This window comes from Schistocerca americana, chromosome 2 (assembly GCF_021461395.2).
Source record: "Schistocerca americana isolate TAMUIC-IGC-003095 chromosome 2, iqSchAmer2.1, whole genome shotgun sequence".
Lineage (NCBI taxonomy): Eukaryota > Metazoa > Arthropoda > Insecta > Orthoptera > Acrididae > Schistocerca > Schistocerca americana.
The window spans coordinates 796069414-796096419 of record NC_060120.1 but is presented as its reverse complement, the minus strand read 5'-3'; the positions used below and the strand labels follow the sequence as shown (position 1 = coordinate 796096419).

At 38.8% G+C, this 27006-nt stretch overlaps 1 protein-coding gene across 1 annotated transcript in view; it reads right to left on the bottom strand.

Moving 5' to 3' along the window:
• The window catches only part of LOC124595279 (putative U5 small nuclear ribonucleoprotein 200 kDa helicase), a 115118-nt gene that overhangs the window by 59000 nt on the left and 29112 nt on the right, over positions 1-27006 (bottom strand). The window contains exons 6-10 of the mRNA XM_047133957.1: positions 21101-21347; positions 16685-17038; positions 12347-12540; positions 9085-9240; positions 6851-7021 (exon numbers count right to left, since the gene is read on the bottom strand). Coding sequence (XP_046989913.1) covers positions 6851-7021; positions 9085-9240; positions 12347-12540; positions 16685-17038; positions 21101-21347 — 1122 coding nt within the window. The remainder of the gene's footprint in view (positions 1-6850; positions 7022-9084; positions 9241-12346; positions 12541-16684; positions 17039-21100; positions 21348-27006) is intronic.

The window sequence follows — 27006 nt, the reverse complement described above, 5'->3', positions numbered from 1 at the left end:
CCTTGTATCTCCTTCTTCCTCTCAGTCTTCTCCCACAAACCAATCCTTCCAAAGCATCTACTAGCAAGCACTCCCTTCTCAGTGAATGTCCCAACTAGTTCCTTTTTCCTTTCTCTTACAAACTTCAGCAGACATCTTCTCCCACCAACCCTTTCCAATACTCTTTCATTACTCACTCTTTCCATCCGGCTCATTCTCTCCATTCTCCTCCACATCCACATCTCAAATGCTTCTAACCGTTTTTCATCCTCTCGTCTCAGTGTCCATGTTTCTGCCCCATATAGTGCCACACTCCAGACAAAACATTTGCCAAGCCTTTTCCTTAGTCCTTTATCTAATTTGCCACATAAGAGTCTCCTCTTTCTGTTGAATGCCTCCTTCGCTATGGCAATTCGAGTTTTCACCTCCTGGTGGCATCTCAAGTCTTCAGTTATTGTGCTTCCGAGATATTTAAATTCACTTACTTGGCTACTGGTAGATTGTCCTATTTTAATATTGGACAGTCTGCGTCTTGTACTGATGACCATACTCTTTGTTTCTGCTGCGTTTATTTGAATCCCATATTCCACACAAGCTTCATTCAGATCTTTGAGCATGTTGTTCACTGCCCGCTCACCTTCTGCCACTAATACCATGTCATCAGCAAATCTTATACTTTCTATTCTCTTTCCACCAATACATATTCCTCTTTTCCCATCTAAACTTTTCGCAATAATCTCTTCAAGGTTTACGTTAAACAACAGTGGGGAAAAGCAACAACCTTGTCTAACACCTTAGCCAATGCTGCTTCCTTCTGACATTTCATTTCCAATCCCTATCCTTACTTTCTGGTGTAAATATAGATTCTGTATCAGTTGTCTCTCTTTCCAATCTACTCCTTTCCTCTTCAAGATATCCATCAGATTGCTTCACTGAACTCCGTCAAAAGGCTTTTCTAAATCTATAAAAACAGCATTCGTTGTATTTCTGTTTCATCCATTTTTCTCTTGCTTCTTCAGTTTCTCTTCTTAATTCATTATTCAGTTTCCTGTACCTCTTTTTGCCTTTTTCAGTTTCTACACTTTTCCACTTTCTGCGTTCTTCCATCCTTTTCAACATGTTTTCTGTTATCCATTCTTTCCTGGTGCTTTGGGATACTCTAATTCCTAGTACTTCTTTGACAGAGTCCATGAGTCCTTCCCTCATTTTTATCCACTTGTCATTAACACTTTCATCAACACTACCTCTTTGCCATTTTTCCATAAATCTGTTCTCCAAATCTGATGCCTTTCCTACCTCTTTGAGTCTTTCTATGTTTAATCTTTCTTTTGCTTCACCTCTCCAGACTTTTTTCAACTTCACTTGTATTTCGCCCATCACTAGGTTGTGGTCTGAATTTATATCCGCTCCTGGATAAGCTTTAGCATTCTTCAAACAGTTTCTAAACCTTTTTTGTACCAGGATGTAGTCCAGCTGATATCTTTCCCTATTCAAATTTGATATCCATGTGTAACGTCTCCTTTTGTGGTGTTCAAATAATGTGTTACCCACTGCCAATGAATTTTCTTTACAGAAACTAATTAGTTGTTTACCTCTTTCATTTCTTATTCCTAATCAAAATTTTCCTACTGTATCTTCATATCTTCCTTCACCCACCACTGCATTCCAGTCCCCCATGATGATAATGCAGGCATTTCTATTTTCTTTCTCGATGAGTTCTTGTATTTTCTCATAATATTCTTCCACTTCCTCATCTCTGTGCTGGCTGGTTGGCATATATACCTGTATTAATACAAAATCTTTTGAACTACCCTTCAGTCGTATCATCATCAGTCTTCCATCAATATATTGTACCTTCATTATCTTATTTTTCAACTTTTGCCCTATCAATATTCCTACTCCGTTTTCACCACTCTTGACTTCCCCTGAGTAAAAGTGTTTATAATCTCCACTTTCTATCTCCTCATTCTCTTCCCATCTCATTTCACACAAACCGAGGGCATCTAATCTGTTCCTTTTCATCTCCTATTTTGCATTCTCTAGCTTTCCTGCTTGCAGAAGTGTCCTCACATTCCATGTTCCAATCCGTACCTTTCCTCTCTTCACTGTCCCTTTCTTCCTTTCAAATATGTCTACTCTCACTGTGTTCCCCTCCCGGAGATCCGAATGAGGGGGAGTTTTAAATCCGGAATCTTTCAGTACATGGTATCTCTCTTATATCTTCTCCATGGATTTTAATACCTACTCCGGATTTTTCTTTTGTTTCCTTGGCTGCTTGCTCAATATACAGATTGAATAACATCGGGGATAGGCTACAGCCCTGTCTCACTCCCTTCCCAACCACTGCTTCCATTTCATGCCCCTCGACTCTTATAACTGCCATCTGGTTTCTGTACAAATTGTAAATAGCCTTTCGCTCCCTGTATTTTACCCCTGCCACCTTCAGAATTCGAAAGAGAGTATGCCAGCCAACATTGTCAAAAGCCTTCTCTAAGTCTAGAAATGTAGGTTTGCATTTCCTTGATCTATCTTCTAAGGTAAGTCGTAAAGTCAGTATTGCCTCACGTGTTCCAACATCTTTACGGAATCCAAACTGATCTTCCCTGAGGTCGACTTCTATCAGTTTTTCCATTCGCCTGTAAAGAATTTGCATTAGTATTTTGCAGCCATTACTTATTAAACTGATAGTTCGGTAATTTTCACACCTGTCAACACCTGCTTTCTTTGGGATTGGAATTATTATATTCTTCTTGAAGTCTGAGGGTATTTCGCCTGTCTCATACAACTTACTCACCAGATGGTAGAGTTTTGTCAGGACTGGCTCTCTGAAGGCTGTCAGTAGTTCTAATGGAATGTTGTCTACTCCGGGGACCTTGTTTCGACTTACGTCATTCAGTGCTCTGTCAAACTCTTTATGCAGTATCATATCTCCCATTTCATCTTCATCTACATCCTCTTCCATTTCCATAATATTGTCCTCAAATACATCGCCCTTGCACAGACCCTCTATATACTCCTTCCACCTTTCTGCTTTCCCCTCTTTGCTTAGAACTGGGTTTCCATCTGAGTTCTTCATATTCATACAAGTGGTTCTCTTTTCTCCAAAGGTCTCTTTAACTTTCCTGTAGGCAGTGTCTATCTTACCCCTAGTGAGACAAGCCTCTACATCCTTACATTTCTCCTCTAGCCATCCCTGCTTAGCCATTTTGCACTTCCTGTCGATATCATTTTTGAGACGTTTGTATTCCTTTCTGCCTGCTTCATTTACTGCATTTTTGTATTTTCTCCTTTCATCAATTAAATTCAATATTTCCTCTGTTACCCAAGGATTTCTATTAGCCCTTGTCTTTTTATCTACTTGATTCTCTGCTGCCTTCACTACTTCATCCCTCAAAGCTACCTATTCTTCTTCTACTGTATTTCTTTCCCCCATTCCTGTCAATTGTTCTCTTATGCTCTCCCTGAAACACTGTACAACCTCTGGTTTAGTCAATTTATCCAGGTCCCATCTCCTTAAATTCCCACCTTTTTGCAGTTTCTTCAATTTTAATCTGCACTTCATAACCAATAGATTGTGGTCAGAGTCCACATCTGCCCCTGGAAATGTCTTACAATTTAAAACCTGGTTCCTAAATCTCTGTCTTACCATTACATAATCTATCTGATACCTTTTAGTATCTCCAGGCTTCTTCCATGTATACAACCTTATTTTATGATTCTTGAACCAAGTGTTAGCTATGATTAGGTTATGCTATGTGCAAAATTCTACCAGGCGGCTTCCTCTTTCATTTCTTACTCCCAATCCATATTCACCTACTATGTTTCCTTATCTTCCTTTTCCTACTGTCGAATTCCAATCACCCATGACCATTAAATTATCATCTCCCTTCACTATCTGAATAATTTCTTTTATGTCATCATACATTTCATCAATCTGTTCGTCATCTGCAGAGCTAGTTGGCATATAAACTTGTACTACTGTAGTAGGCGTGGGCTTCGTGTCTATCTTGGCCACAATAATGCGTTTACTATGCCTGTTTGTAGTAGCTTACCCGCACTCCTATTTTTTTATTCATTATTAACCCTACTCCAGCATTTCCTCTATTTGATTTTGTATTTATAACCCTGTATTTACCTGACCGGAAGTCTTGTTCCTCCTGCCACCGAACTTCACTAATTCCCACTATATCTAACTTTAACCTATCCATTTCCCTTTTTAAATTTTCTAACCTACTTACACAATTAAGGGATCTGACATTCCACGTGCCGATCCGTAGAACGCCAGCTTTCTTTCTCCTGATAATGATGTCCTCTTGAGTACCGTATTTACTCGAATCTAAGAGGCACTCGAATCTAAGCCACACCTGAAAAATGATACTCGAAATCAAGGAAAAAAAATATTCCCGCATCTAAGCCGCACCTGAAATTTGATACTCGAAATTCAAGGGGAGAGAAAAGTTTTAGGCCGCACCACCTAATCGAAACAAAGTTGGTCCATTGTAATATGAGAGACAATTTAGGTCGAATGAATGACGATACAGCTACAGTAGTTTGGTTCGAGTCATAAGCTTAGCAGTTAAGCTTTACTAGGTAGCCATTTCTATGCGTCATGCGCTCTGTCCGTATTTATACGGGTACCCTTCCTTTTTCACGTGCTTCGTCTGGTTTGAATTGATTGCTTATTTTTCTTTGATCTGATAAATGCTGTTCTCTTTGTTTTAGGTGTTTACGTCACTCTAAGCTGAAAATGCATTACTGTACTGTGTCATGCATTGTTTGTCGCATTCTGGTAATGTGTTTTTACGAGCCGGCCGCGGTGGCCAAGCGGTTCTGGGTGCTTCAGTCCGGAACCGCGCGACCGCTACGTTTGCAGGTTTGAATCCTGCCCCGGGCATGGATGTGTGTGATGTCCTTAGGTTAGTTAGATTTAAGTAGTTCTTTTCTTTGATAATGATCAACAAGAACCAAATAATAGACTGTGTATGATAGAAGAAGTTCTGAACGAGAGTTTGGCGAAAATTTTTCTCCATTTGAAAATCTTTGCAGACGCCTGTTTAGTACATTACATTCTGCACTGAAATTAGAGTCATCTTAGATTTAAAAATCTAGTCGATTGCCGTGCTTCATTTCTGACTGTACCACTATTAGGCATAAGAATAATATGAATATAAACATGACATGATATGTATATTCCTCCACGTTTGCTGTTGTCTCACTCTAGTTTCGTAGTTTATTAGGCAGACTGGATTTAAATGAGATAGCAGCAAACACGAAACAATACATGGCAAAATGTTTATATTCGTATTATTCTTATGGTGAAGAGAATACTGCATGTGATTCACAATACATAAAAGTTCCTATTAGCAACCATCTCTTCTCACAGGTGGGAAAAAATTCAGAACGTAGAGTTGGCCATATTGACAAACATCCCAAACAGTCTTTCCAGTCGGATTTTCGTAGCACATTGAAATGCTGCTACATTCGAAGATGAACAATATGGAATTTGTATTTACTTCGTTGGATAATGTATGAAAATGCAGTGGTCGAAACTTGAGGCGGAGAAAAAAGCTCATCTTCCACCTTTTTTTTAAATTTATTTACTGACGCAGAGGTTTTGGCGCCAGTATTTATCTTTGTGCCTGCAAAGCATGCCTGTGTAGCGCTACATATATTCGACGGCAGAAGTTAGTTGTGGCGGCACCTACCAACATTTTTCAGAACTTCCGCTTACTTTGCACTCGATTCTAAGCCGCAGGCGGCTTTTTGGATTACAAAATCCGGAAAAAAAGTGTGGTTTAGATTCGAGTAAATACGGTAGTCCCCACCCAGAGATCTGAATGGGGGACTATTTTACCTCCGGAATATTTTACCCAAGAGGATGCAATCATCATTTAACCATACAGTAAAGCTGCATGCCCTCAGGAAAAATTACGGCTGTAGTTTCCCCTTGCTTTCAGCCGTTCGCAGTACCAGCACAGCAAGGCCACTTTGGTCAGTGTTACAAGGCCAGATCAGTCAATCATCCAGATTGTTGCCCCTGCAACTACTGAAAAGGCTGCTGCCCCTCTTCAGGAACCACACGTTTGTCTGGTGTCTCAACAGACACCCCTCCGTTGTCGTTGTACCTACGGTACGGCTATCTGTATCGCTGAGGCACGCAAGCCTCCCCACTAACAGCAAGGTCCACGGCATTCTCAAATGCACTAGGGGATGTGAGAAATAATAGTGATCCCAGAAGTACATTCAAATACAAACTGTAAAATGGCTCGTGGAGTATAGATGAAGATCATAGTGGTGATGAATGCTAAAACATAATTTTGTGTTATTTTGTTGCTCACTAATGTAACAAGATGGTTAAAGGTATATCAATGTAACTTAGAATAGTGAAACTAAACATAAAGAATCCAGACAAAAAATGAAAGCATAGACCAGAAATTTAATTGTTGATTACATTTGGCAAACAGATTTTTAATTAAATTTGCATAATAGTACTACATGATTTTGTTGTAATTACATGTTTCAGTGCAAGTAATCACCCGAAATTTTTTTTTTTAATTACTCAGAAACATTGAAGAATTACGAATTTAACTTTGCATCAATCCAGAACATTTCATGTTTAATATATTCCCATATCACAACACTCAAGAGCACCTCATTTTCATGATCACTTAACTAGATGACATGGCTCCATTTAGCAGACACATGACCATTATTAATCAAAGTAAAACTAATTCAGAAAACACTGACAACATAATTAGCAGAATATAATTAGCAAAACAATGGTGGGTGCACTGTAGACTTCTATTTGAATACATTCAGCGTAGAAAACTTATCAATGTGTGCTTGTTTATGCAACTGAGGGTGTACTCACAATTATAACAAGTCGTACAAGCTGTGTGAAGGTCTTCTCACCACCTTTCCGTGTGATGATGTCCCACTTCTCTGGTGTACACACTATGACTTGGGTGGCCTGTACTTGCTCCCTTGTCAGTTGATGATCTCCTGTCAACTCTGATACAGTGATTCCGTAAGAGTTCAGCTTCTGCAATGAAAACATTGGACACTCATATTATACAATACATTCAGCAGATAAAACACACACACACACACACACACACACACACACACACACACACACACACACACACACACACACACACACCTACACCTATCTGTGGTTGCAGTGAAACTGATCGTTGATTATCAATAACACTTATCTGGGAAGTTGGGAGGTGGAGATGTGGTTGGGAAGGACGCACGAGGCAAAGTGGGGGTAGTGGGACTGAGTGAGGCAAATCTTTTGACTGATGATTCAGTGGCTGCACAACAAGACAAAAGGAGTTCAGAAGGTAAAGCACATATCAGATAGAGAGAAGAGAAAAAGGGGGGGGGGGGAGTGGAGGAAAGGAAAAGGAAGAAGAGACGAAGAGAGAGAAAGGGGACAGAGAGAGAAAGGGAGAGGGGTGGAAAAGGGCAGGGGGGGAGGGAGGGAGGGAGGGAGGGAGGGAGGGGAGGGAGGGGAGGGAGGGGAGGGAGGGGAGGGAGGGGAGGGAGGGAGGGAGAGAGTGCCAGTGGGGGAGGGGGAGGAAGAGTGGTATGAGATAACAGTACATGATCTCTGGACAGGAAAGGAGTGATGTGGACCAATGGGAAAAGGAGAAAGCTGCAGGTTTAGGCCAGCAGGATTGCAAGAGTGCAGGGTATACTGGAGAGACTATTGTAATGTGGGTGGTTCAGAGAAACATGTGCTGGAAGGGAGTATCCAAATGGCTCGTGAACTGAAGCAGCTGTTGGAAGTCGTTTCTGTTGCAGAGTGCAGCGTGTTAGGCAACTAGATTGGTTTGCCACTGTTTAGCAGTGGCCATTCATGTGAGTAGACAGTTGGTTACTTCTCCAACCCGCAAAGAATTCTGTTCAGCTAATTCCAGCAGGCCTGATCTATAAAATGGCTACTTTCACAGATGATATGGAAGTTCTGTTTACTGGGGACCTGGATATGATATTGTCTCTCAATAAAGACTCTGGTAAGCTCCTGCTTTCCACTGCATACGCCACAACTAGTGATGTACTGTCTGGCCATCATCATACTGCAAACGTGACCATCCAGTTGCCAAAAAAGCGATGCACTCAAACACAAGGGGCTCCAACAGCTGATTTACTACACAGGCACTTCAATACTTCCTTCAAGCACAAGTTTCTCTGAACTATGCAGGTGGGAATGGTCTCTCCAGCACATTCTGCACTCTTGCAATAGCCCGGTCTACATCTCCACAAACCTGTTTCCCACAGCCTCTTCTCACCTTTCCTGTTTTCTCATCTGTCCACACCACTCCTTACCTGTCCAGATCATATACTGCCTTCTCTTACCATTCTTCCTTCCGCCCATACACTCTCTCTCTCTCTCTCTCTCTCTCTCTCTCTCTCTCTCTCTCTCTCTCTCCCTCCCCTCCCTTTTCCACCCCTATCTGTTTTCCTCTCCCCTCCCTGCCTCCATCTACTTCTCCACCTACGTCTACTTTCCTCCCCTCCCTTCCACACCCCTCCCCCCCATCTACCTCTCTCTTAAATGCTCTACATTCCAAACTCCTTTCATCTTATTGTGCAACAGCTGTGTCATCTGTCAAAAGACCTGCCTCGTAATATCCTGCAATCCCCTCCTTGCCTCGTACGTCCTTGTACAATTCCCCCAGCAACTGCTCTCAATATAATCAGTCTCACTGGGTCTGTGAGTGTATCCGTCTGGGTGGTTATGTATGTGAATATGCATACTTTTACTAGAATGACAGCAAGTGCTCGAAAGCTAGAGTGAATAATGTTTTCCATTACATGTTTTTGTGCACCACACGCGATCCACTACAGGAGAGTGGTTACCGTTCCTTTAGTTTACATATTTTCCACACAGGAATTTCTAGTATAGTTATACATTCAGCAGTTAAATTTTCAAAATGATAACTGTGAAATCTCATAATAGTCTAAATGGCAATATAACAACATATGTTGACTAAAACAAACATCAATAAACTAGTAAACTTAATCAAATCAGTCCATACTTATATTATTACAATAATTACTTTATAAAACAATTCCAATCTTATGCAGCTTTACCTTGTTGAAATTACCCACTAATTCCTGTACTAGTGACCTCATGGGAGCAACGTAAATAATCTTGAATTCATCCACATTTATTGTACCATCTGGATTAATATGCTTCCCTATCTCTCTCATCATACAAAGTAATGCTACATTTGTTTTACCAGCTCCCTGAAACAACAGGTTTTTATTAATTTTAAGCCAAAAATATTGTTGCATTCACTGTATAATGTAAGAATATTATTCATTTTACATAATCATCTATCTCGTTGAAAACAAATACACCAGAGTTCAAGTGTTTAATTACACATTTAAATACTGAAGCAGTTAGTTAAGTACATAACAATTACTATAGAGATAAACTGCGACAGACAACACTTAAATTAGTCTCCATTTTTGTGAAATAGGAAAAGTGAAACATATTCGCATTTGGTTATTACTACAGCTGATACTGTTAACAGTGACATCGTTTTAAAAGGAGGACTGCTAAACGGTGAAATCCTACTGTCCCACCTAAATCCTACATAAATGCTTTATTTTAAAAAAAAATCACTTACCATGACATTGCTTATTGCAGCTTATCAGAGAAAACAACGTATTTTTGTTACATTTACAGAGAACTATATTGGCTGTAATATCCAATGTTCATTATGCATGTTACATAGTTGGGGATTACTAACAACAATGTAATGCCTATTTTCAAACACTTGTTTCTCCTGTTTTCTGTAGAGTGTTGGTTTCAAATTAGTATGTGTGTTAAACAGTCAACGCAAGCATCACTTTAAACATATCACAAAAAAAGATGGAAGGATTTAATATTGAAGGGAAGTCACACATAATTTGGTGATTAGAAATGGGGAAACAAACAGCATCACGAAGGAATTGGGTGTGTCATACTCAACAGTTTCTACAATTTGGAAGGACAGACAGAAAATACAATCTCTTTTTCAAACACAATTCCTTAAAAATCAAGTGGACGAGATCATCTGAGCACAAAGATATTGAAGAAGCTTTACTTACATGGCTTAAGGGGCAAACATCAAATAATGTGGCAATCAATGGAACTATTCTTCAAGTGATAACCAATGAATTTGCACATCTGCTGGGAAAGCTGAACTTCAATTGTTCTTCATATTGGATACAATGTTTCCGAGCTTGATGTGATATTATCACCAGGAAAATTTGTGGCGGAGCTAATGGTGAACCTGATGGTTTAACAGACTATTTAAGAAGCAGCCTGTTTTGGGTGAAAGTTAAAAGACAGATGATATATTCAATACAGATGAGACTGACTCGTCTTAAAAAATGACCCAAGATAAGAAATTTAAAGGTGAACTGTGTTTGCGTGGTAAAATGTTTAAGATAAGAATCATACTTATGGTTGCTGCAAGGATCATGTAAAGAAAAGTTTTTTGTGGTCAGAAAATCGAGGGAACCTAGATTTTTTTTAAACATTTACTCCCTACCTGTATTTTGTGAAAACAATGCAAAATCTTGGATGACATCTGACATTTTTAAAAAGTGTTTGCATAACTGGATTCTCAGCTGAAACCAAAGAAATGAAAAATTATTCTCCTGGTCAACAATAACTGCGCTCCTAATCCAGTAGTCAATAATCTGCAGTGCAATAAACATTATGTTTTTGCCTCCAAGCATCACTTCTGTTCTACATGCTGTGAACCATGGCGTCAGAAAATCTCTGAAAATGCAGTACGGCAATCTTCAAGTGATGAACATGTTACAAAATGTCGAAAGAAGGTAAAGAAACACTTTTTGGCATTCTTGATGTAACTTTAATATTATCAGAAGTGTGGAAAATGTCACTCAAAAGACAATTGCCAACTGTTTTAACAGGCAGGATTCAGAGAACTTTCTTCACCATCCCATAGTGAGGGCACATACTCAGCAACAGCTGATGCTACTAAAGATGAAGCCGAGGATGACATTCCTCTGACAGAATTAGTGCAAGAACTTTTTCTATCTTTGTCAATTTGTGAAACATAGGACTTTGCCCAGATAGAAAACAATCTTATCGTGTATGGCTCAGTGAGTGAAGAAGAAATTGTAGCTGACAGCCAAGGCCATACACGACTGACGAAAAAGAAAGTGAACAAGAAGAATAGTTTGCTGTGCAATCACTTAACGAAGCTCACACTGCAGTGAATACTTAACAAAAATTTCTTATTGTCAAAGAAAATACTTCAAACAAATGCATTATCAAATGCTAAATGGGTATGCATATTTAAAAAGCAAAAAGCAAACAAAGATAAGTGATTGTCTTACGTATGACAGTATACAGTAGTATGGGTTACTGTATTGCTTTTTAAAGTTAATGGAAATGGTTGAAAAACTAAAGAATACTGTCCTTGCTGTGATTGTAGAAAACTACAAAATTAAATTCCAATATGTGTTATCTTTTCAAAGTGCAGAAGTGGAATAATAGCGTATTCATTATTGATGTTTTGTGAATAGGTGTATTGGATGTTTTCAATATGTTAGGTACAGTACTTCATATTTGTGGAACATTTTAAAGAGAAATCTAGACGAAAGTGTAGGCCTCCATGTAATTTATGGACAGACTACTGTCTTTTCATTTTGGTAGTGACACTTAATTTTTGTAACAAAGTAACTGGAATGAAAATGTGTCGTTTATAACTATTATACTATACGGCATATACAGTAAGTTTTAAGTATGCTCAACATTTCATCTTATTCATTATCCAATATTGTGTTCAATATTAAACATTGTTGGTGTTGAAGCTTTAACTGTATTGCAGCCTACACTTTACAGAAAACAAATTTTTATCAATATATACATGAAGATACATGAAACAAAAAAATGTACTTGATATAACTCAGAAAAGCAAGAAAGGGACAGGAAGGAAAATAAAATGAAAACTGCACAAAGTTAAGTTTAAAATCAAATATTTTAAGTAAAACTTGTATATACGGCAAATATTTTCTATAAATCCCCTAGTGTCTATCTGAACTTTGAGAATCACTGAGGTGAGGGAATAGACAGGACCTACAAAAAATATGTATTTGTCGGATTTTGACATATTCACTGATTTTATTGTCAGACACTTCATCCTGTTCGTACTCACTTCAACATTATCCCTTATCCTTTAGGTAAATAACACCTCTCCAACAGCAACTTTTGTTTTTGTTTTTAGTTAACTTGTATTGCTCTAACATCATCAAAAATGTAAACTGACTAATACTGGAACACAGAGGAAAAATCAAAACTAATTTTAGGTCTGAACTGCAAGGAACGAACCGTTGGTGCACACAGAAGTAGATTTTCATCAGATTCCAATGCTACTTTGTACAGTCTGCTTTGAATGCGATTTAGCGCTTTACAGTCTTCAAATGCAGGTTGAACATACTTTGGCAGTTTCTCAATTGGAACGTTACATTCATCTGCTCCATAAGGCTTTGGCTTCAAAGCTGGAACATGCACTTCTTCATAACCTGCAAAGAAATGTTGATATTAAGTAATTTAAAATTTTACACTAGGCATGTATTTACTGAGTTACGTGGAATGACTATCTGTTACTACTTCAACGATTAAAATAGGCAACACTAATCTTCTTAAACTGCATTACACAAAACTATAATTACTTACAATAATTAGCAACAATGAAAGATTATAAAGTTTATAAATACTGTTCTGCTTATCATGATATGCTGTGTAATGAGTTCTTATTTAGAAGGGCCATAATTCAAGTTCCAATTTGACCATCACTGATTACCTCCTTTACTAGATGTTACTGTGAGAATATTTCTTCACACAAACAGGACAGAAAAAAAAATCAATTAAGAGAGAGAGAAAAATACTACAACAAAACACAGAGGAAAGTAGTGAAAAAGAAACTGCGACACGCAGAGGAAAAGAAATAGGATGCAAAAGCAACTTGGGGGGGGGGGGGGGGGGGGGGGGTTGAATTTGGCTTAGAGAAATGTGACACATATAGGACAAGCTACAACATGCCTTGATAAACATTATATAGGTCAGTTAACACCAAACTTGGCCAGAGAAGATGTTCATACAAAGTAAAAGCAGGAATGCTAGTTCCAGTGCATCTTGTATACTGTAAGGAGTGCAATATCAGGTCATGAATGAATTCACATAATGTAGAATAATAATCCGTACTCACGACACAACTTTGTCATTCCATGACATTTCAGATTGTACAAGGCATCGTATAATGCTATTGACAATGCACGTGCTGTACCTGTGATTAGAAGACAGTCACATGCAGTGACAAGCATGTACTGGGTCACAATATAACACAGCATATGATGACCACCATCTTGGAAGAATTAAACAGTTTTGACCATTGTGTTAGCCAGATGTTGAAGCACTACAACAAATAAGGACCAGTAAGTGGTCTGACTTTGTCATTTGCAGGTGGGACCAGTAGCATGGATGACACAGTCTATACTTCTACTAAAAAGAAACCACCAATGTTTTCACTGGTGTTCCAAGTTACATAATGCTGTGTTTTCAAACTCCAGTTCAAATGTCTTCTTCATTTCCAGCAGTGCAAGTGTCAGATTCTACTATGGTGACCACAGTCCGATACTTTGCATTGTTAAGCAACATGACCGACAAATTTTAAGTAGGATGGTTTGGAACAACACTGAAGACAACAAGTGCTTTCAACTCCTATTTATTGATGACAATTAAACAGCAGTTGTTACATCAGGAATGCTAAGTAAAAGAGGCACTGCCATCTTGCTGCAGGACAAAGCCTTGTCACACGTAGTGGGGTACCACTGCCATGTAAATTTGCCTGTAATGTCACCCACAGGCCACTTTATGATGTGCTACTTGTTCTTTACACAAGGGAATGATAAAATACAACATGTCAAAACCTGCCTACTTTTTTTTGTTTTTCATGGGAAGAACCTACCAAACAAATCAACTGACAAAATTTTAGCAGTCAATATGCTCTACCAAGCACAATTTTTTTATATATTTTTCATTGCTTGTCAAATGGCTGGAGCAGACTGTCCCTGAAGGTGTACTGGTAAACAGGTAACATGACACTATATGAGTCTACACCATTGTTTCCACTGGTAATTTTTCGCAAATCAAGACATCCTCTAATTACCACTCACTTGAAATTGTAGCATATTTAGCATACAGAAACAAAAATAGTTATCAATTAATTCTGCAGTGTTAGTGAGTGTTAACGATGGAGATAAAAGTCAGCTAACAACAATTATATTTTCACATCTGCAATTAGAATCTATCTTTGTGCAAGTTCCAAAATTTCAGAATAACACTAGAATTTGAGAATAACATGAAATCTAATTAATGTTCCCAATCTTGCAAAAATGAAATATGAAGATGTGATATGCAACTGACATCAATTAACTCTTCTGAAGACGTGCATGTGTACAATTTAGCGATTAATTTCATGGACATTCATTCAAATAATATAGACATTTCAATAGAAAGTGCGGAACATTACAAGCAATTATTCTAACAATTCGGGAAACAGTGGTTCGGGTTATGATAGCTATGCCAGTTGACCGTTTTGAAGTTCTCAGTGACAAATAAAGGAGCACTGGATTGTTGGTTAAACAGAAGAACGGAATAATGCTTACAGTAAGCAGTGTGCAACACTTGTACCATTTTTAAAAATCTGATTTTCAATAACATGAACCAAAGAACAAATTATGCAAAGATAGACATATGTGCCAAAATGCAAATATTGTGAAAGAAAAAATATTTGAAACCTTTAGAATTACACATGAGGGACAATCTACAGTTATTGGTGGAAAGCTAAGTGATGACCCTGCTATTTGCATGAGATAAGGACATTGGCAATTTCTTCAAACTGGTTAAGCATATTAACAAAATTGAACAATATTAGAAGTAAAATTACAGTTTACTTCAAGTAAACATGTTGAGGATATGTCATCGGTTCGTAAGAGTAGAGAAATTAGAAGCTGACACGAGAATGAAGCTCACTGTTGTCCATGCAATTGTTGCCTACAACTCCGACTAGTCAAGTTTCACAAAAAATTACATGCAAGCAAAATTTATCATTCTGTGATGAAAAACGGCAACTGATGCACATTTAACACATTTCTACACTGTAATGCCAGTGATTAGTATGCCTGGACAAATGGGGAGGAGTAATTTTCAACACATAATTCAAAACATCATCTTACCCTGGACTCTCGACCCGGACATAATGACAATACTGATTTAATGTGGACTGCCTCCGGTACAACTAAAGTGATTCAATCCCTTGATTAAAAAAATAAAATAAAATAAAATAAAAAAGAATTCTTCAACAGTGGAAAGCATTTTTCTGGATATTGTCAGACAATACACCTTTTGATGGATCTTTGTCATTTCATATTTATCAGCAGAACAATATTCAGGAAACTTTAATCATTTGTGCATTTTCAGTTTGCATCATGTTTTGTGAATGTGATCAAAGTAGGCATGGGATGCCAAACAAATTGCTGGGAATTTTTCTTACTCCATCCCAATTTTGCTGAAAATTAGTAAATACTATAAATACCTAAATGCAGTAAACCTTTCTTCTGTTAGAGCACCTGCTGTAAGAAAACTGTTTGTTTTGACACTTAATAGACACTACTATTTCTGAAACTATTTTGAGAAATAAACAAGGGATTATTTCATTGTTATTCTATATATTTTCCTGGCGTAATGGCCATTCCATGAGGATTGCAGCCAAATTACATTGACATCTTGCCATGACATTTCAGCTGACTACTATTCAGTGCAAAACACTCACCTGATGATGCCTGAATGGTTGTCAGCCAAAATACCATGGCAAGATGTGGACGTAATCTGGCTGCAATCCGAAAAACCTCATGGAATAAATGTTTAACTGACAGTAAAATGCACAAAATCCCATAAATTTTAATAAGAACTCTGCTACAATAACTATTATAAAATGATGTAAGTATGTAGTATTCAGTTTCAAGAAATTAAATTCCCGGCTGAAGTAATGCAAGGTGTTTGCAATATGGTTTCAAAATTGCCACTATTTTTGTTGTCTGCTAATGACCATCAGTAGAATTATATCTGCAGTAGTTTAGCTGTTTGTATGAACCCAAAGTTATCCAAAAAGTTAATGACATTCGATATTTCTGTATGGGTTAAGTGATTAAAATTGCAATGAGGTTTCCACATTGGTTTCAGTTGTCATAAATGTTCCTGCTCAATTGTCAATCCACGTGCTACGCAAGAAGAGCTGTATAAACTGGTGTAAAAATGGTTCTGCAGATGGCAAAAAGGCGTAATTTCAAAAACTTTCTAAAAATACTTGCAGTGCATCTTAACGGATGGGTGCCTCTTATCCTGAGGTTACAGTCACATGCCCTTTCTTGTTGACCTGCCGCAGTTCGACCCTCTGTCTTTCCCAAGAAAGGAGCTATTAATTCCAAAAGCTAGGATTGTGTATGTACTTTTATGTGTATCTATAGCAGTACTGACATTTTACCTGAAGGTAAATACCAGCCACCAATCCTGTCTCCTAATTTTATAATAAGAGGTATTTCAAACACAAAAATATAAATAAAAATACTCAAGCAAAAAGATCTACAAGATGTAAATTCATGTTACCTTTTCTTTGCTTACGGAAGGACCCATCAGGCAACTGACAACGTTTGTTCGCCATAAAATGACTTCCCTGGGCGAATACAAGGTCTTCCAGGTCTACAATGACACGCTGTCCTGGTACATTGGCAGCACTAGCAGCTCCAACATCCCCAGATCCCTCACCTCCCTGGTCTCGGCGAGACCTGCCAGATGAGCCTCGGCCACCTCCACCACCTCCGACAACTTCTTCATCATCACCTCCACCTGTGTCCAATGCTCTCAGAATTTTAACTAGAGATGGATCCTCACTCATTTTCTCTCGTATCTTCTGGCGCTCAGATTCACTTTGAGAAGAAGCCAGCAATGTGCAATAAAGGACTGAAATCAGAAGAACAAACTTAAGTTATTCTTAAAACAATCACTGCAATTCCGACTTTCTGGGAAGGTGAAGGTCACTAAAGTCATTCTGAACTGAATAATGTCACTATATATTCACTAGCATGTACAGGAATTTTCCTTAAGGAATTGCCATAAGCTAATTTTATTTTATTAAACAGATATCGTTACAAAATGAGGTGCGGGAAAGGTCAATGAAAGTCTAAATTAAAGTAAAATGCTGAAGAAGTATAGACCTAAAAATTATCTCAATTCTACAATTTTCTGTAACTGATTAATGCAAGACACACGCATCTGTAAACACAATACCGGAAGAGCAGAAAGAACAATATGCACGTAGCAATATGCACATACACAGATGGCAGCTGTATCGCATACACAATGTATAAAAGGGCAGGACCCTGGCAAACAGTCACTTGTACTCAAGCAATTTGTGTGAAAAGCTTCCAAAGTGATTATGGCCACAAGGTGAAAATTAACAGACTTCGAACACCGAATGGCTGTTGGCACTAGATGTGAGGTCATTACATTTTGCAAACTGTTGAGAAATTCAATATTCTCAGATCCACAGTGTCAACAGTACACCAAGAATACCAAATTTCAAGCATTACCTCTCACCATGGACAATGCAGTGGCCGCAGGGCTTCACTTAATGACCAAGAACAATGGTGTTAGCATAGAGCTGTCAGTGCTAACAAACAAACAACACTGCACGAAATAACCACAGAACTCAATGTGGGACATACGACGAACATATCCGTTTCAACAGTGCGGAAAATTTGGCATTAATGGGCTATGGTAGCAGATGACCAACAAGTGTGCCTCTGCTAACAGCACGACTTCATCTGCAGCACCTCTCCTAGACTGGTGACCATATTGATTGCACCCTAAACAACTGAAAAGCTGTGGCCTGGTCAGATGAGTCCCAATTTCAGTTGGTAAGAGCTGAAGGTTGGGTTTGAGGGTACCACAGACCTCATGAAGCCCTGGACCTCAGTTGTCAACAAGGCACTGTGCAAGTTGGTGGTGGCTCCATAAAGGTGTGGTCTGTGTTTATATGCAATGGACTGGTTCCTCTGGCCCAACTGAATTGATCATTGACTGGAAATGGCTGTATTTGGCAGTTTGGAAACCATTTGCAGCCATTCATGGACTTCATATTCCCAAACAACAATGGGATTTGTATGGATGAGAATGTGGCTTGTCACTGAGCCACAATTGTTCGCGGCTGGATTGAAGAACATTCTGGACAATTCGAGTGAATGATCTGGCCACCCAGGTCACTCAACATGAATGTCATTGAACGTTTGTAGGACAACAGGTCAGTTCGTGCACAAAATCCTGCACTGGCAACACTCTCACAATTACGGACAGCTATGGAGGCAGGCAGCACGGTTCTCTTCTGCAGGGGACTTCCAAAGACCTGAGTCCACACCACATCAAACTGCTGCACTATGCTGAGCAAAAGGAGGTTGGACACGATATTAGGGGGTATCCAATGACTTTTGTCACCTCAGAGTAAAATATTAGAGGTATAACTGACACACTATGCCAGACATTGAGTTCTCACCAATATCACTAAAGCTTGGGATGTCATTCAAATAATGCAAATTTGAACACAGGTCAAATTAATTTGTACAACTGGAAGTTTGTTTATTTTGAATACCAATCACTTTGTTATGCATAATGATATTGGATAAGAAAGTGATATTTTAGATGCGAGGCAGATCACCGCAACATGTTTCAGTTAAAACCGTATATAGCCTTTTTAACAAAGGGGCGAAAAGCTATCTGCCCCCTCCTTAACTACGATGCTTGCAGTTTCATATGTGACAACTGACTGTATGATGTGCATCTATTATCAATAGGAATTCCTGATACGAAAAGTTGAGGTTTCTTAAATTTTTATTTCAGAAACATGCAACATTACACATAACATATCAGTATCACATCTTAAATACTATGAAGAACACTCAAATAACAACAAAATAGTTTTAGTTGCCAATCAACAAAAGAAGCAGCTGTATGTACATGAAAATGTTTGGAAAATACCACAGTAGCTTTCAAATTGGAAGATTCCATTGCGTAGCAAATGAGACTTAAGTGGAAAGCTAACAACTCACTGTAAAGTTGAAACATTGAATGGTTGATAGGATTATAAACAAGACTGGAAATGTAGAAATGGGTCTCAGGCAATATATCAGACGTAACTGTGAAATTCTCCCAATATTTCATCAGCGCAATGACTGAAGCCTCCTATTTACGCCAGTCTATAAAGAAAATGTGTAGTCCTAAACATGCCAAATAAGGTGACCAACAGAGAAGACCTCCTGACTGGTGGTGATAGAGATAGCTACATTCCCTGCCAGAGAATGAACCAAGAGCTTTGATGTATGCACAGAAACTGTCACTGATAATGGGCACTGCTGTTGGCTGCCCCAGAACCCTCTGTCATTAAGCCAAATGCCAATATACAGTTCTGGCCCAGCCTGCGCCCATCCTTGCCTTTACTATCCGAATATCCATGTCACCACTGAAACATCAACCCACGTATGACCAATACTTCCCTTTTGTAGCAGCTGCGATTTTAATTTGACCAGTGGTCGATCCTATGTTGTGCGAAGTCAGTATCTTGTCTATTTTAATATGACACTGAACAAGAAATACAACAAAAAAAGAAACAAGGCAACACATACATATGCAATCTGAGAATAGACCTTAATATAATGTGCAAAGGTTTCCAGTTGCATCAAGCGGTTAAAATGTTACGAGCTTTCAACCAAGCACTCCTTGACAATTGCCAACTGAAATCAAAGCTGATGGGCTGCTGGTATACCCTTATATACTCCAGCTGTTGGGCCTTGTGGTCTTGTGATAAAGCGCGAGCCTGGAAAAGGACGCAGGATCGAAATCTTGGTCGGACCACAGATTTTTCAGTCTGCATTTTAACCTAGTCTTAACCTCTCAACGATGTGAGGAATCAACAGAAATGAAACATGGTTGGATTCCATCTTCAACTGTACGGCCCCATATTCCACACAAATAAATGGGATAAGTTACGGACACACAAGTCACCAAAGCACTCTCGCTCCAAGCTCAATGCTTGTTACTGGCTATAGCCCATCAATTGGTAGTGACCTTCATCCAGACATCGACCCATCAAGACCTTAGCACACCAGCCACATCGCCAACCAGGGCACCGGCCATAGCACCGACAGCCCACTAATGAGACACAGACCCAACTTCAATTAAGACACCCATTTGGATTATTGTGAGAAATCTTTATCTCTATCAGAAGTAGCTTTGCTTTTCAACATTTTCATCAGACTCATGAACTGTGTTTTAATCGAGTTAAGCCTCTATGGACTGCATGGTAACAACCAATTTCATTTTAGTATTTAGGTCTTGTTCTTGTTCCAGCTTTGACTTCCTGCCATCTTCTGAGCCCACCAAGAAGTGCCTATTTATGCTCTTCAGATAATGGTCCTCTCCGTCTTGCAGCCGTTGAAGCCATTTTAAAACCTTGGTAGTTATTCACCAATCATCTAAATTTGTTCCTGTCAGGAATTTCTCTCTCTGAGATACCAATCGTCCGAAGACCTTTTCACATTCTTTTTTGTGTTACCAATAAAAATACTTATTGCTTGTAACCAGTGCACTGACTTATTTTTATGCTGTCCTTACCAACTCGCAAGGCCAAGACATAAAAGATGTCACAGTCAGCAGCCAAAGCATATAAGAGCATACCAGCAATCCATCAGCAGCCATCTCACTTGACAATGACCACACATTATTTGGCCAAAAGCTTAAGGCATTTTAACCATTTGACATGACTCGTAAACAGAGAATATTTTATTAAATAAAACTGCCATGGGATTCTGCATTCTTATAGACCTTAGCTGTATTTCACATTTTCAAAACTCCTTTCAATTCCCTTATAGTTTTTGCGTAACTGGCTATTTCTCTTTCAATCACAATTTTCTTACAAAATAATTCCCTCAAAAAGCATGTTAAAACAGAACTTTAAATGTAGTTTTTACTTACTCATCTGCCGATGTCGCTTCAATAACTTTATGAAGTCAAAACAGCTGTAGCCCAAAAGTAATACAAGTTGATTTTCACAGTCACGATCATCCCCAGCATCTCGTAGTACAGCTAAAACTTCAGCTGCTCGAGCTTGAGAGACCATAGCATCATCATAGAATTTGCTGAGTCGACGCTGAAGCCAATAGGCATCAATGTCCAATGGATGTAGAGTTTTTTCCTTCCGGGTCTCTTCTGCACCACCCAACTGAAACAGAAACAATTGCGCATTGTCAAGACATCCATACAAAAGGAAATTATCGATACTATCACACAAATTTAGAAACCTACAGAGTGAATAATCACATACAACTTTTACCCTGAATGAATATTCAAACACTGGATACTAATATATTTTTCAGCCTTCAACACAGGATGCAAATTAAAACAAGTGAAGAGATCAGAATATCAGAAAGTGATAAAGTGAAGATAATATAGATATAGACTGACGATTCTTCAACATAATCACCATGGACAATAAGACATCCATTGCAGTCACGTAAGAGCTTGACTATACCAAGGGACACACAAATTTAATTCCACTAAAATGGCAGTTTTCAAGAACATAACTTGAAAACAGTGGTTTTAATGTAACATCATGAAATTTCGCATATTTTCTCTTTTCTTAATTAAAATATTGTGAAACTGTAGGCAGCAGTTGATTAATAATGGCCTTATGCTTTGACCTCTGCACAATCACTGATCGCAATAAAGATTTAGTTGGTATGACATGCCAGAATAGCCATCAGTTTGGTTGTATTGAAAGGATTAAATTTTTGACACAAAAAAGTCATATCTTTATTAGTTACATGTTAAACTTGTAACTTAGAAACTAAAAACTAAAAGATAAGTTTTATTTCATCAAAATATAAGCCGTATCATAGATAAAGTTACTGAACTGCTTACAGATGTTCATTCTGAAATTACTGGTATGTCGGAGCACCACTTAAATAATTTGACAATTCAGAGGCTTCCATTACCAGGATACAGATTAGCTGGCTGTTTTTAAAGGAGTTCCTTGCGAGGTGGGGGAGTGGCTATGTACATAACAAGCAGTATTCCATTTAAGTCCATAGATGTATCACGGCACTGCACTGAACAGATATTTGAATGTTGGGCAGGGGCAGTTGAATTTAGTGATACTAAACTTCTAATTGTTGTTGTTTATAGGTCGCCTAACTCTTGACTTCAGAGCATTTCTGCTCAAGCTAGAGAGGCCTCTTGATTCACTTTGTAGGAAGTACCAGAAATTAGTTATATGTGGTGACTTCAATATAGATTTTGTATATGATGATGCAAGAAAAATGATGTTGGTAGATCTCCTAAATTCATATGATCTCATGCAGACTGTTTTTTTTTTTTTTTTTTTTTTTTTTTTTTTTTTTTTTTTTTTTTTTTTTTTTTTTTTTGTACGGTGCAGGGGAACAGTAGTACAGCCATAGACAATATTTTTATTCACTCTTCATCACTAGATGGACACTCTGTTAGTAAAAGGGTGAATGGCCTTTCAGATCATGATGCACAAATTTTAACACTAGAAGACTTTTGTAGTCAAACAAATGTCGCATATAATTACAAACTATGTAGGAAAGTTAATCCAACAGCAATAGAGAGTTTTTTAAACCTTGTCAAGGAACAAGAGTGGCAGGATGTTTATAGTGCCGATAACGTAGATGATAAATACAATGCTTTCCTTAACACATTTCTCATGCTCTTTGAGATTTACTTTCCATTAGAACGTTCTAAATGGGGTACTAGCAGTAATAGGCAGCCTGGATGGCTGATTTGTGGGATAAGGAAGTCACAAAGAGCAAAGCGGGAATTATATTAAAATGTTAAAAGAAGTCACAATCAGGGTACAGTAGCCCATTACAAACATTACTGTAAGGTGCTTAAAAATTTTATTAGGTACGCAAATTGAATAGCTAATTCACAGAAACCATATGGTCAGTTGTGAAGGAAGTATCTGGTCAGCAGCCCAAGGTCGACAATATAAAGTCAGTTCACAGTAAAAATACTTCTGCTCTGATAAATCAGATATATGTGCATTATTTGACAATCATTTTCTGAGCATTGCTGGTGAATTAAATAAAAATTTAGTTTCTACACGGAATCATATAACTTTCATGGCAAATGCCTTTCCGAGACTGATGTCTGAAATACTCCTCTGTGATACAGGGGGAGATTGAGTCAATAATTAAATCACTGAAGACTAAGGACTCTACAGTTATGATGGGGTGCCTAGCAGAATATTAAAGAACTGTGCTGCACATGTTAGCCCTGTATTTAGCCATATTTGTTTCCTGAACGATTAAAGTATTCAGTAGTAAAGCCACTTTATAAAAAGAGAGAAAGGGATAATGTAGATAATTTTACACCTATTTCTATGCCATCAGTTTTTGCTAAAGTTATTGAAAGGCTGCGTGTGTAAGGATAATTGATCATTTTAAATCACACGATTTGCTATCAAATGTACAGTTCTGCTTTAGAAGTTGTTTAACAATTGAAAATGCTTCTCTTTTCTCTGTGAGGTACTGGATGGTTTAAACAAAAGGTTTCAAATGATAGGCATATTTTTTTATTTAACTAAGGCGTTTGATTGTGTTGATCACAAAATATTGCTCCAGAAGTCAGACCATTACAGAATACAGGGAGTAGCTCACAACTGGTCAACTCTTACTTTAGCAACAGACAGCAAAAGATCATTATTCACAATATTGAGAATAGCTGTGATGTGGGTCTGAGTGGGTGTGGTCAAGTGAGGGGTGCCCCAGGGATCAGAGTTGGGGCCACTCCTGTTCCTTATTTATATAAATGATAGTTCCTCTAGTATTATGAGTAAAGCTGAAATATTTCTGTTTGCTGATGACACTAGCTTGGTAGTAAAGGATGTTGTGTGCAACATTATCTCGGTTTCAAATAGTGCAGTTAACAGCATGTAGAAAATAAACTAACGCCAAATCACAGTAAGATTCAGTTATTACAGTTTTAACACACAATTCAACAAAACACGATGTTTTAATTTCACAGAATGGGCATATGATTAGTGAAACTGAACAGTTCAAATTTCTAGGTGTTCAGACAGATAATAAACTGTCGTGGAAAACCCATGTTCAGGATCTTGTTCAAAGACTTAATGCTGCAATTTTTACTATTTCAAACTGTATCTGAAGTGAGTGATCATTTGACATAAGAATTAGTCTACTTTGCTTATTTTCATTCCTTTATGTCATATGGTTATCATATTTTGGGGTAACTCTTCCCATTCTAAAAGTATACTTTTGGCTCATAAACAGGCGGTTTGGGCGATAAGTGGTGTAAGTTCACAAACCTCTTGTCGGCCCCTGTTCATGACTCTGGGTATTTTGACATTGGCCTCTCTATATCTAAAAACAAAGATGATGTGACTTACCAAAAGAAAGCACTGGCAGGTCGATAGACACACAAACACACACATACACACAAACTTCAAGCTTTCGCAACCACGGTTGCTTCGTCAGGAATGAGGGAAGGAGAGGGAAAGACGAAAGGATGTGGGTTTTAAAGGAGAGGGTAAGGAGTCATTCCAATCCCGGGAGCGGAAAGACTTACCTTAGGGGGAAAAAAGGATGGGTATACACTCGCGCGCACACACACACACACACACACACACACACACATCCATCCACACATATACAGACACAAGCACACATATTCAAAGGCAAAGAGTTTGGGTAGAGATGTCAGTCGAGGCGGAAGTGCAGAGGCAAAGATGTTGTTGAATGACAGGTGAGGTATGAGTGGCGGCAACTTGAAATTAGCGGAGATTGAGGCCTGGTGGATAACGGGAAGAGAGGATATACTGAAGGGCAAGTTCCCATCTCCGGAGTTAGTGGGAAGTATCCAGGTAACCCGGACGGTGTAACACTGTGCCAAGATGTGCTGGCCATGCACCAAGGCATGTTTAGCCACAGGGTGATCCTCATTACCAACAAACACTGTCTGCCTGTGTCCATTCATGCGAATGGACAGTTTGTTGCTGGTCATTCCCACATAGCATGCGTCACAGTGTAGACAGGTCAGTTGGTAAATCACGTGGGTGCTTTCACACGTGGCTCTGCCCTGGATCGTGTACACCTTCCGGGTTACAGGACTGGAGTAGGTGGTGGTGGTGGTGGGAGGGTGCATGGGACAGGTTTTACACAGGGGGCGGTTACAAGGGTAGGAGCCAGACGGTACGGAAGGTGGTTTGGGGATTTCATAGGGATGAACTAAGAGGTTACGAAGGTTAGGTGGACGGCGGAAAGACACTCTTGTTGGAGTGGGGAGGATTTCATATATATATATATATATATATATATATATATATATATATATATATATATAAAAAAAAAGAAAGATGATGAAACTTACCAAACAAAAGCGCTGGCAGGTCGATAGACACACAAACAAACACAAACATACACACAAAATTCTAGCTTTCGCAACCAATGGTTGCCTCGTCAGGAAAGAGGGAAGGAGAAGGAAAGAGAAAAGGATATGGGTTTTAAGGGAGAGGGTAAGGAGTCATTCCAATCCCGGGAGCGGAAAGACTTACCTTAGGGGGAAAAAAGGACAGGTATACATCTAAAAAGAAAGATGATGAAACTTACCAAACAAAAGCGCTGGCAGGTCGATAGACACACAAACATACACACAAAATTCTAGCTTTCGCAACCAATGGTTGCCTCGTCAGGAAAGAGGGAAGGAGAAGGAAAGACAAAAGGATATGGGTTTTAAGGGAGAGGGTAAGGAGTCATTCCAATCCCGGGAGCGGAAAGACTTACCTTAGGGGGAAAAAAGGACAGGTATACAATGTATACCCGGGATTGGAATGACTCCTTACCCTCTCCCTTAAAACCCATATCCTTTTGTCTTTCCTTCTCCTTCCCTCTTTCCTGACGAGGCAACCATTGGTTGCGAAAGCTAGAATTTTGTGTGTATGTTTGTGTTTGTTTGTGTGTCTATCGACCTGCCAGCGCTTTTGTTTGGTAAGTTTCATCATCTTTCTTTTTAGACATATTTTTCCCACGTGGAATGTTTCCCTCTATTTTTTATATATATATATATATATATATATATATATATATATATATATATATATATATATATGATGATGTGATTTTCCAAACGAAAGGGCTGGCAGGTCGATAGACACACAAACAAACACAAACATACACACAAAATTCAAGCTTTCGCAACATATGGTTGCTTCATCAGGAAAGAGGGAAGGAGAGGAAAAGACGAAAGGATGTGGGTTTTAAGGGAGAGGGTAAGGAGTCATTCCAATCCTGGGAGCGGAAAGACTTAACTTAGGGGGAAAAAAGGACAGGTATACACTCGCGCGCACACACACACACATATCCATCTGCACATACACAGACACAAGCAGACATTTGTAAAGGCAAAGAGTTTGGGCAGAGATGTCAGTCAAGGTGGAAGTACAGAGGCAAAGATGTTCTTGAAAGACAGGTGAGGTATGAGCAGCGGCAAACTGAAATTAGCGGAGATTGAGGCCTGGCGGATAACGAGAAGAGAGGATATACTGAAGGGCAAGTTCCCATCTCCGGAGTTCTGACAGGTTGGTGTTAGTGGGAAGTATCCGGATAACCCGGGCGGTGTAACACTGTGCCAAGATGTGCTGGCCGTGCATCAAGGCATGTTTAGCCACAAGGTGATCCTCATTACCAACAAACACTGTCTGCCTGTGTCGATTCATGTGAATGGACAGTTTGTTGCTGGTCATTCCCACATAGAAATCTTCACAGTGTAGGCAGGTCAGTTGGTAAATCACGTGGGTGCTTTCACACATGGCTCTGTCTTTGATCGTGTACACCTTCCGGGTTACA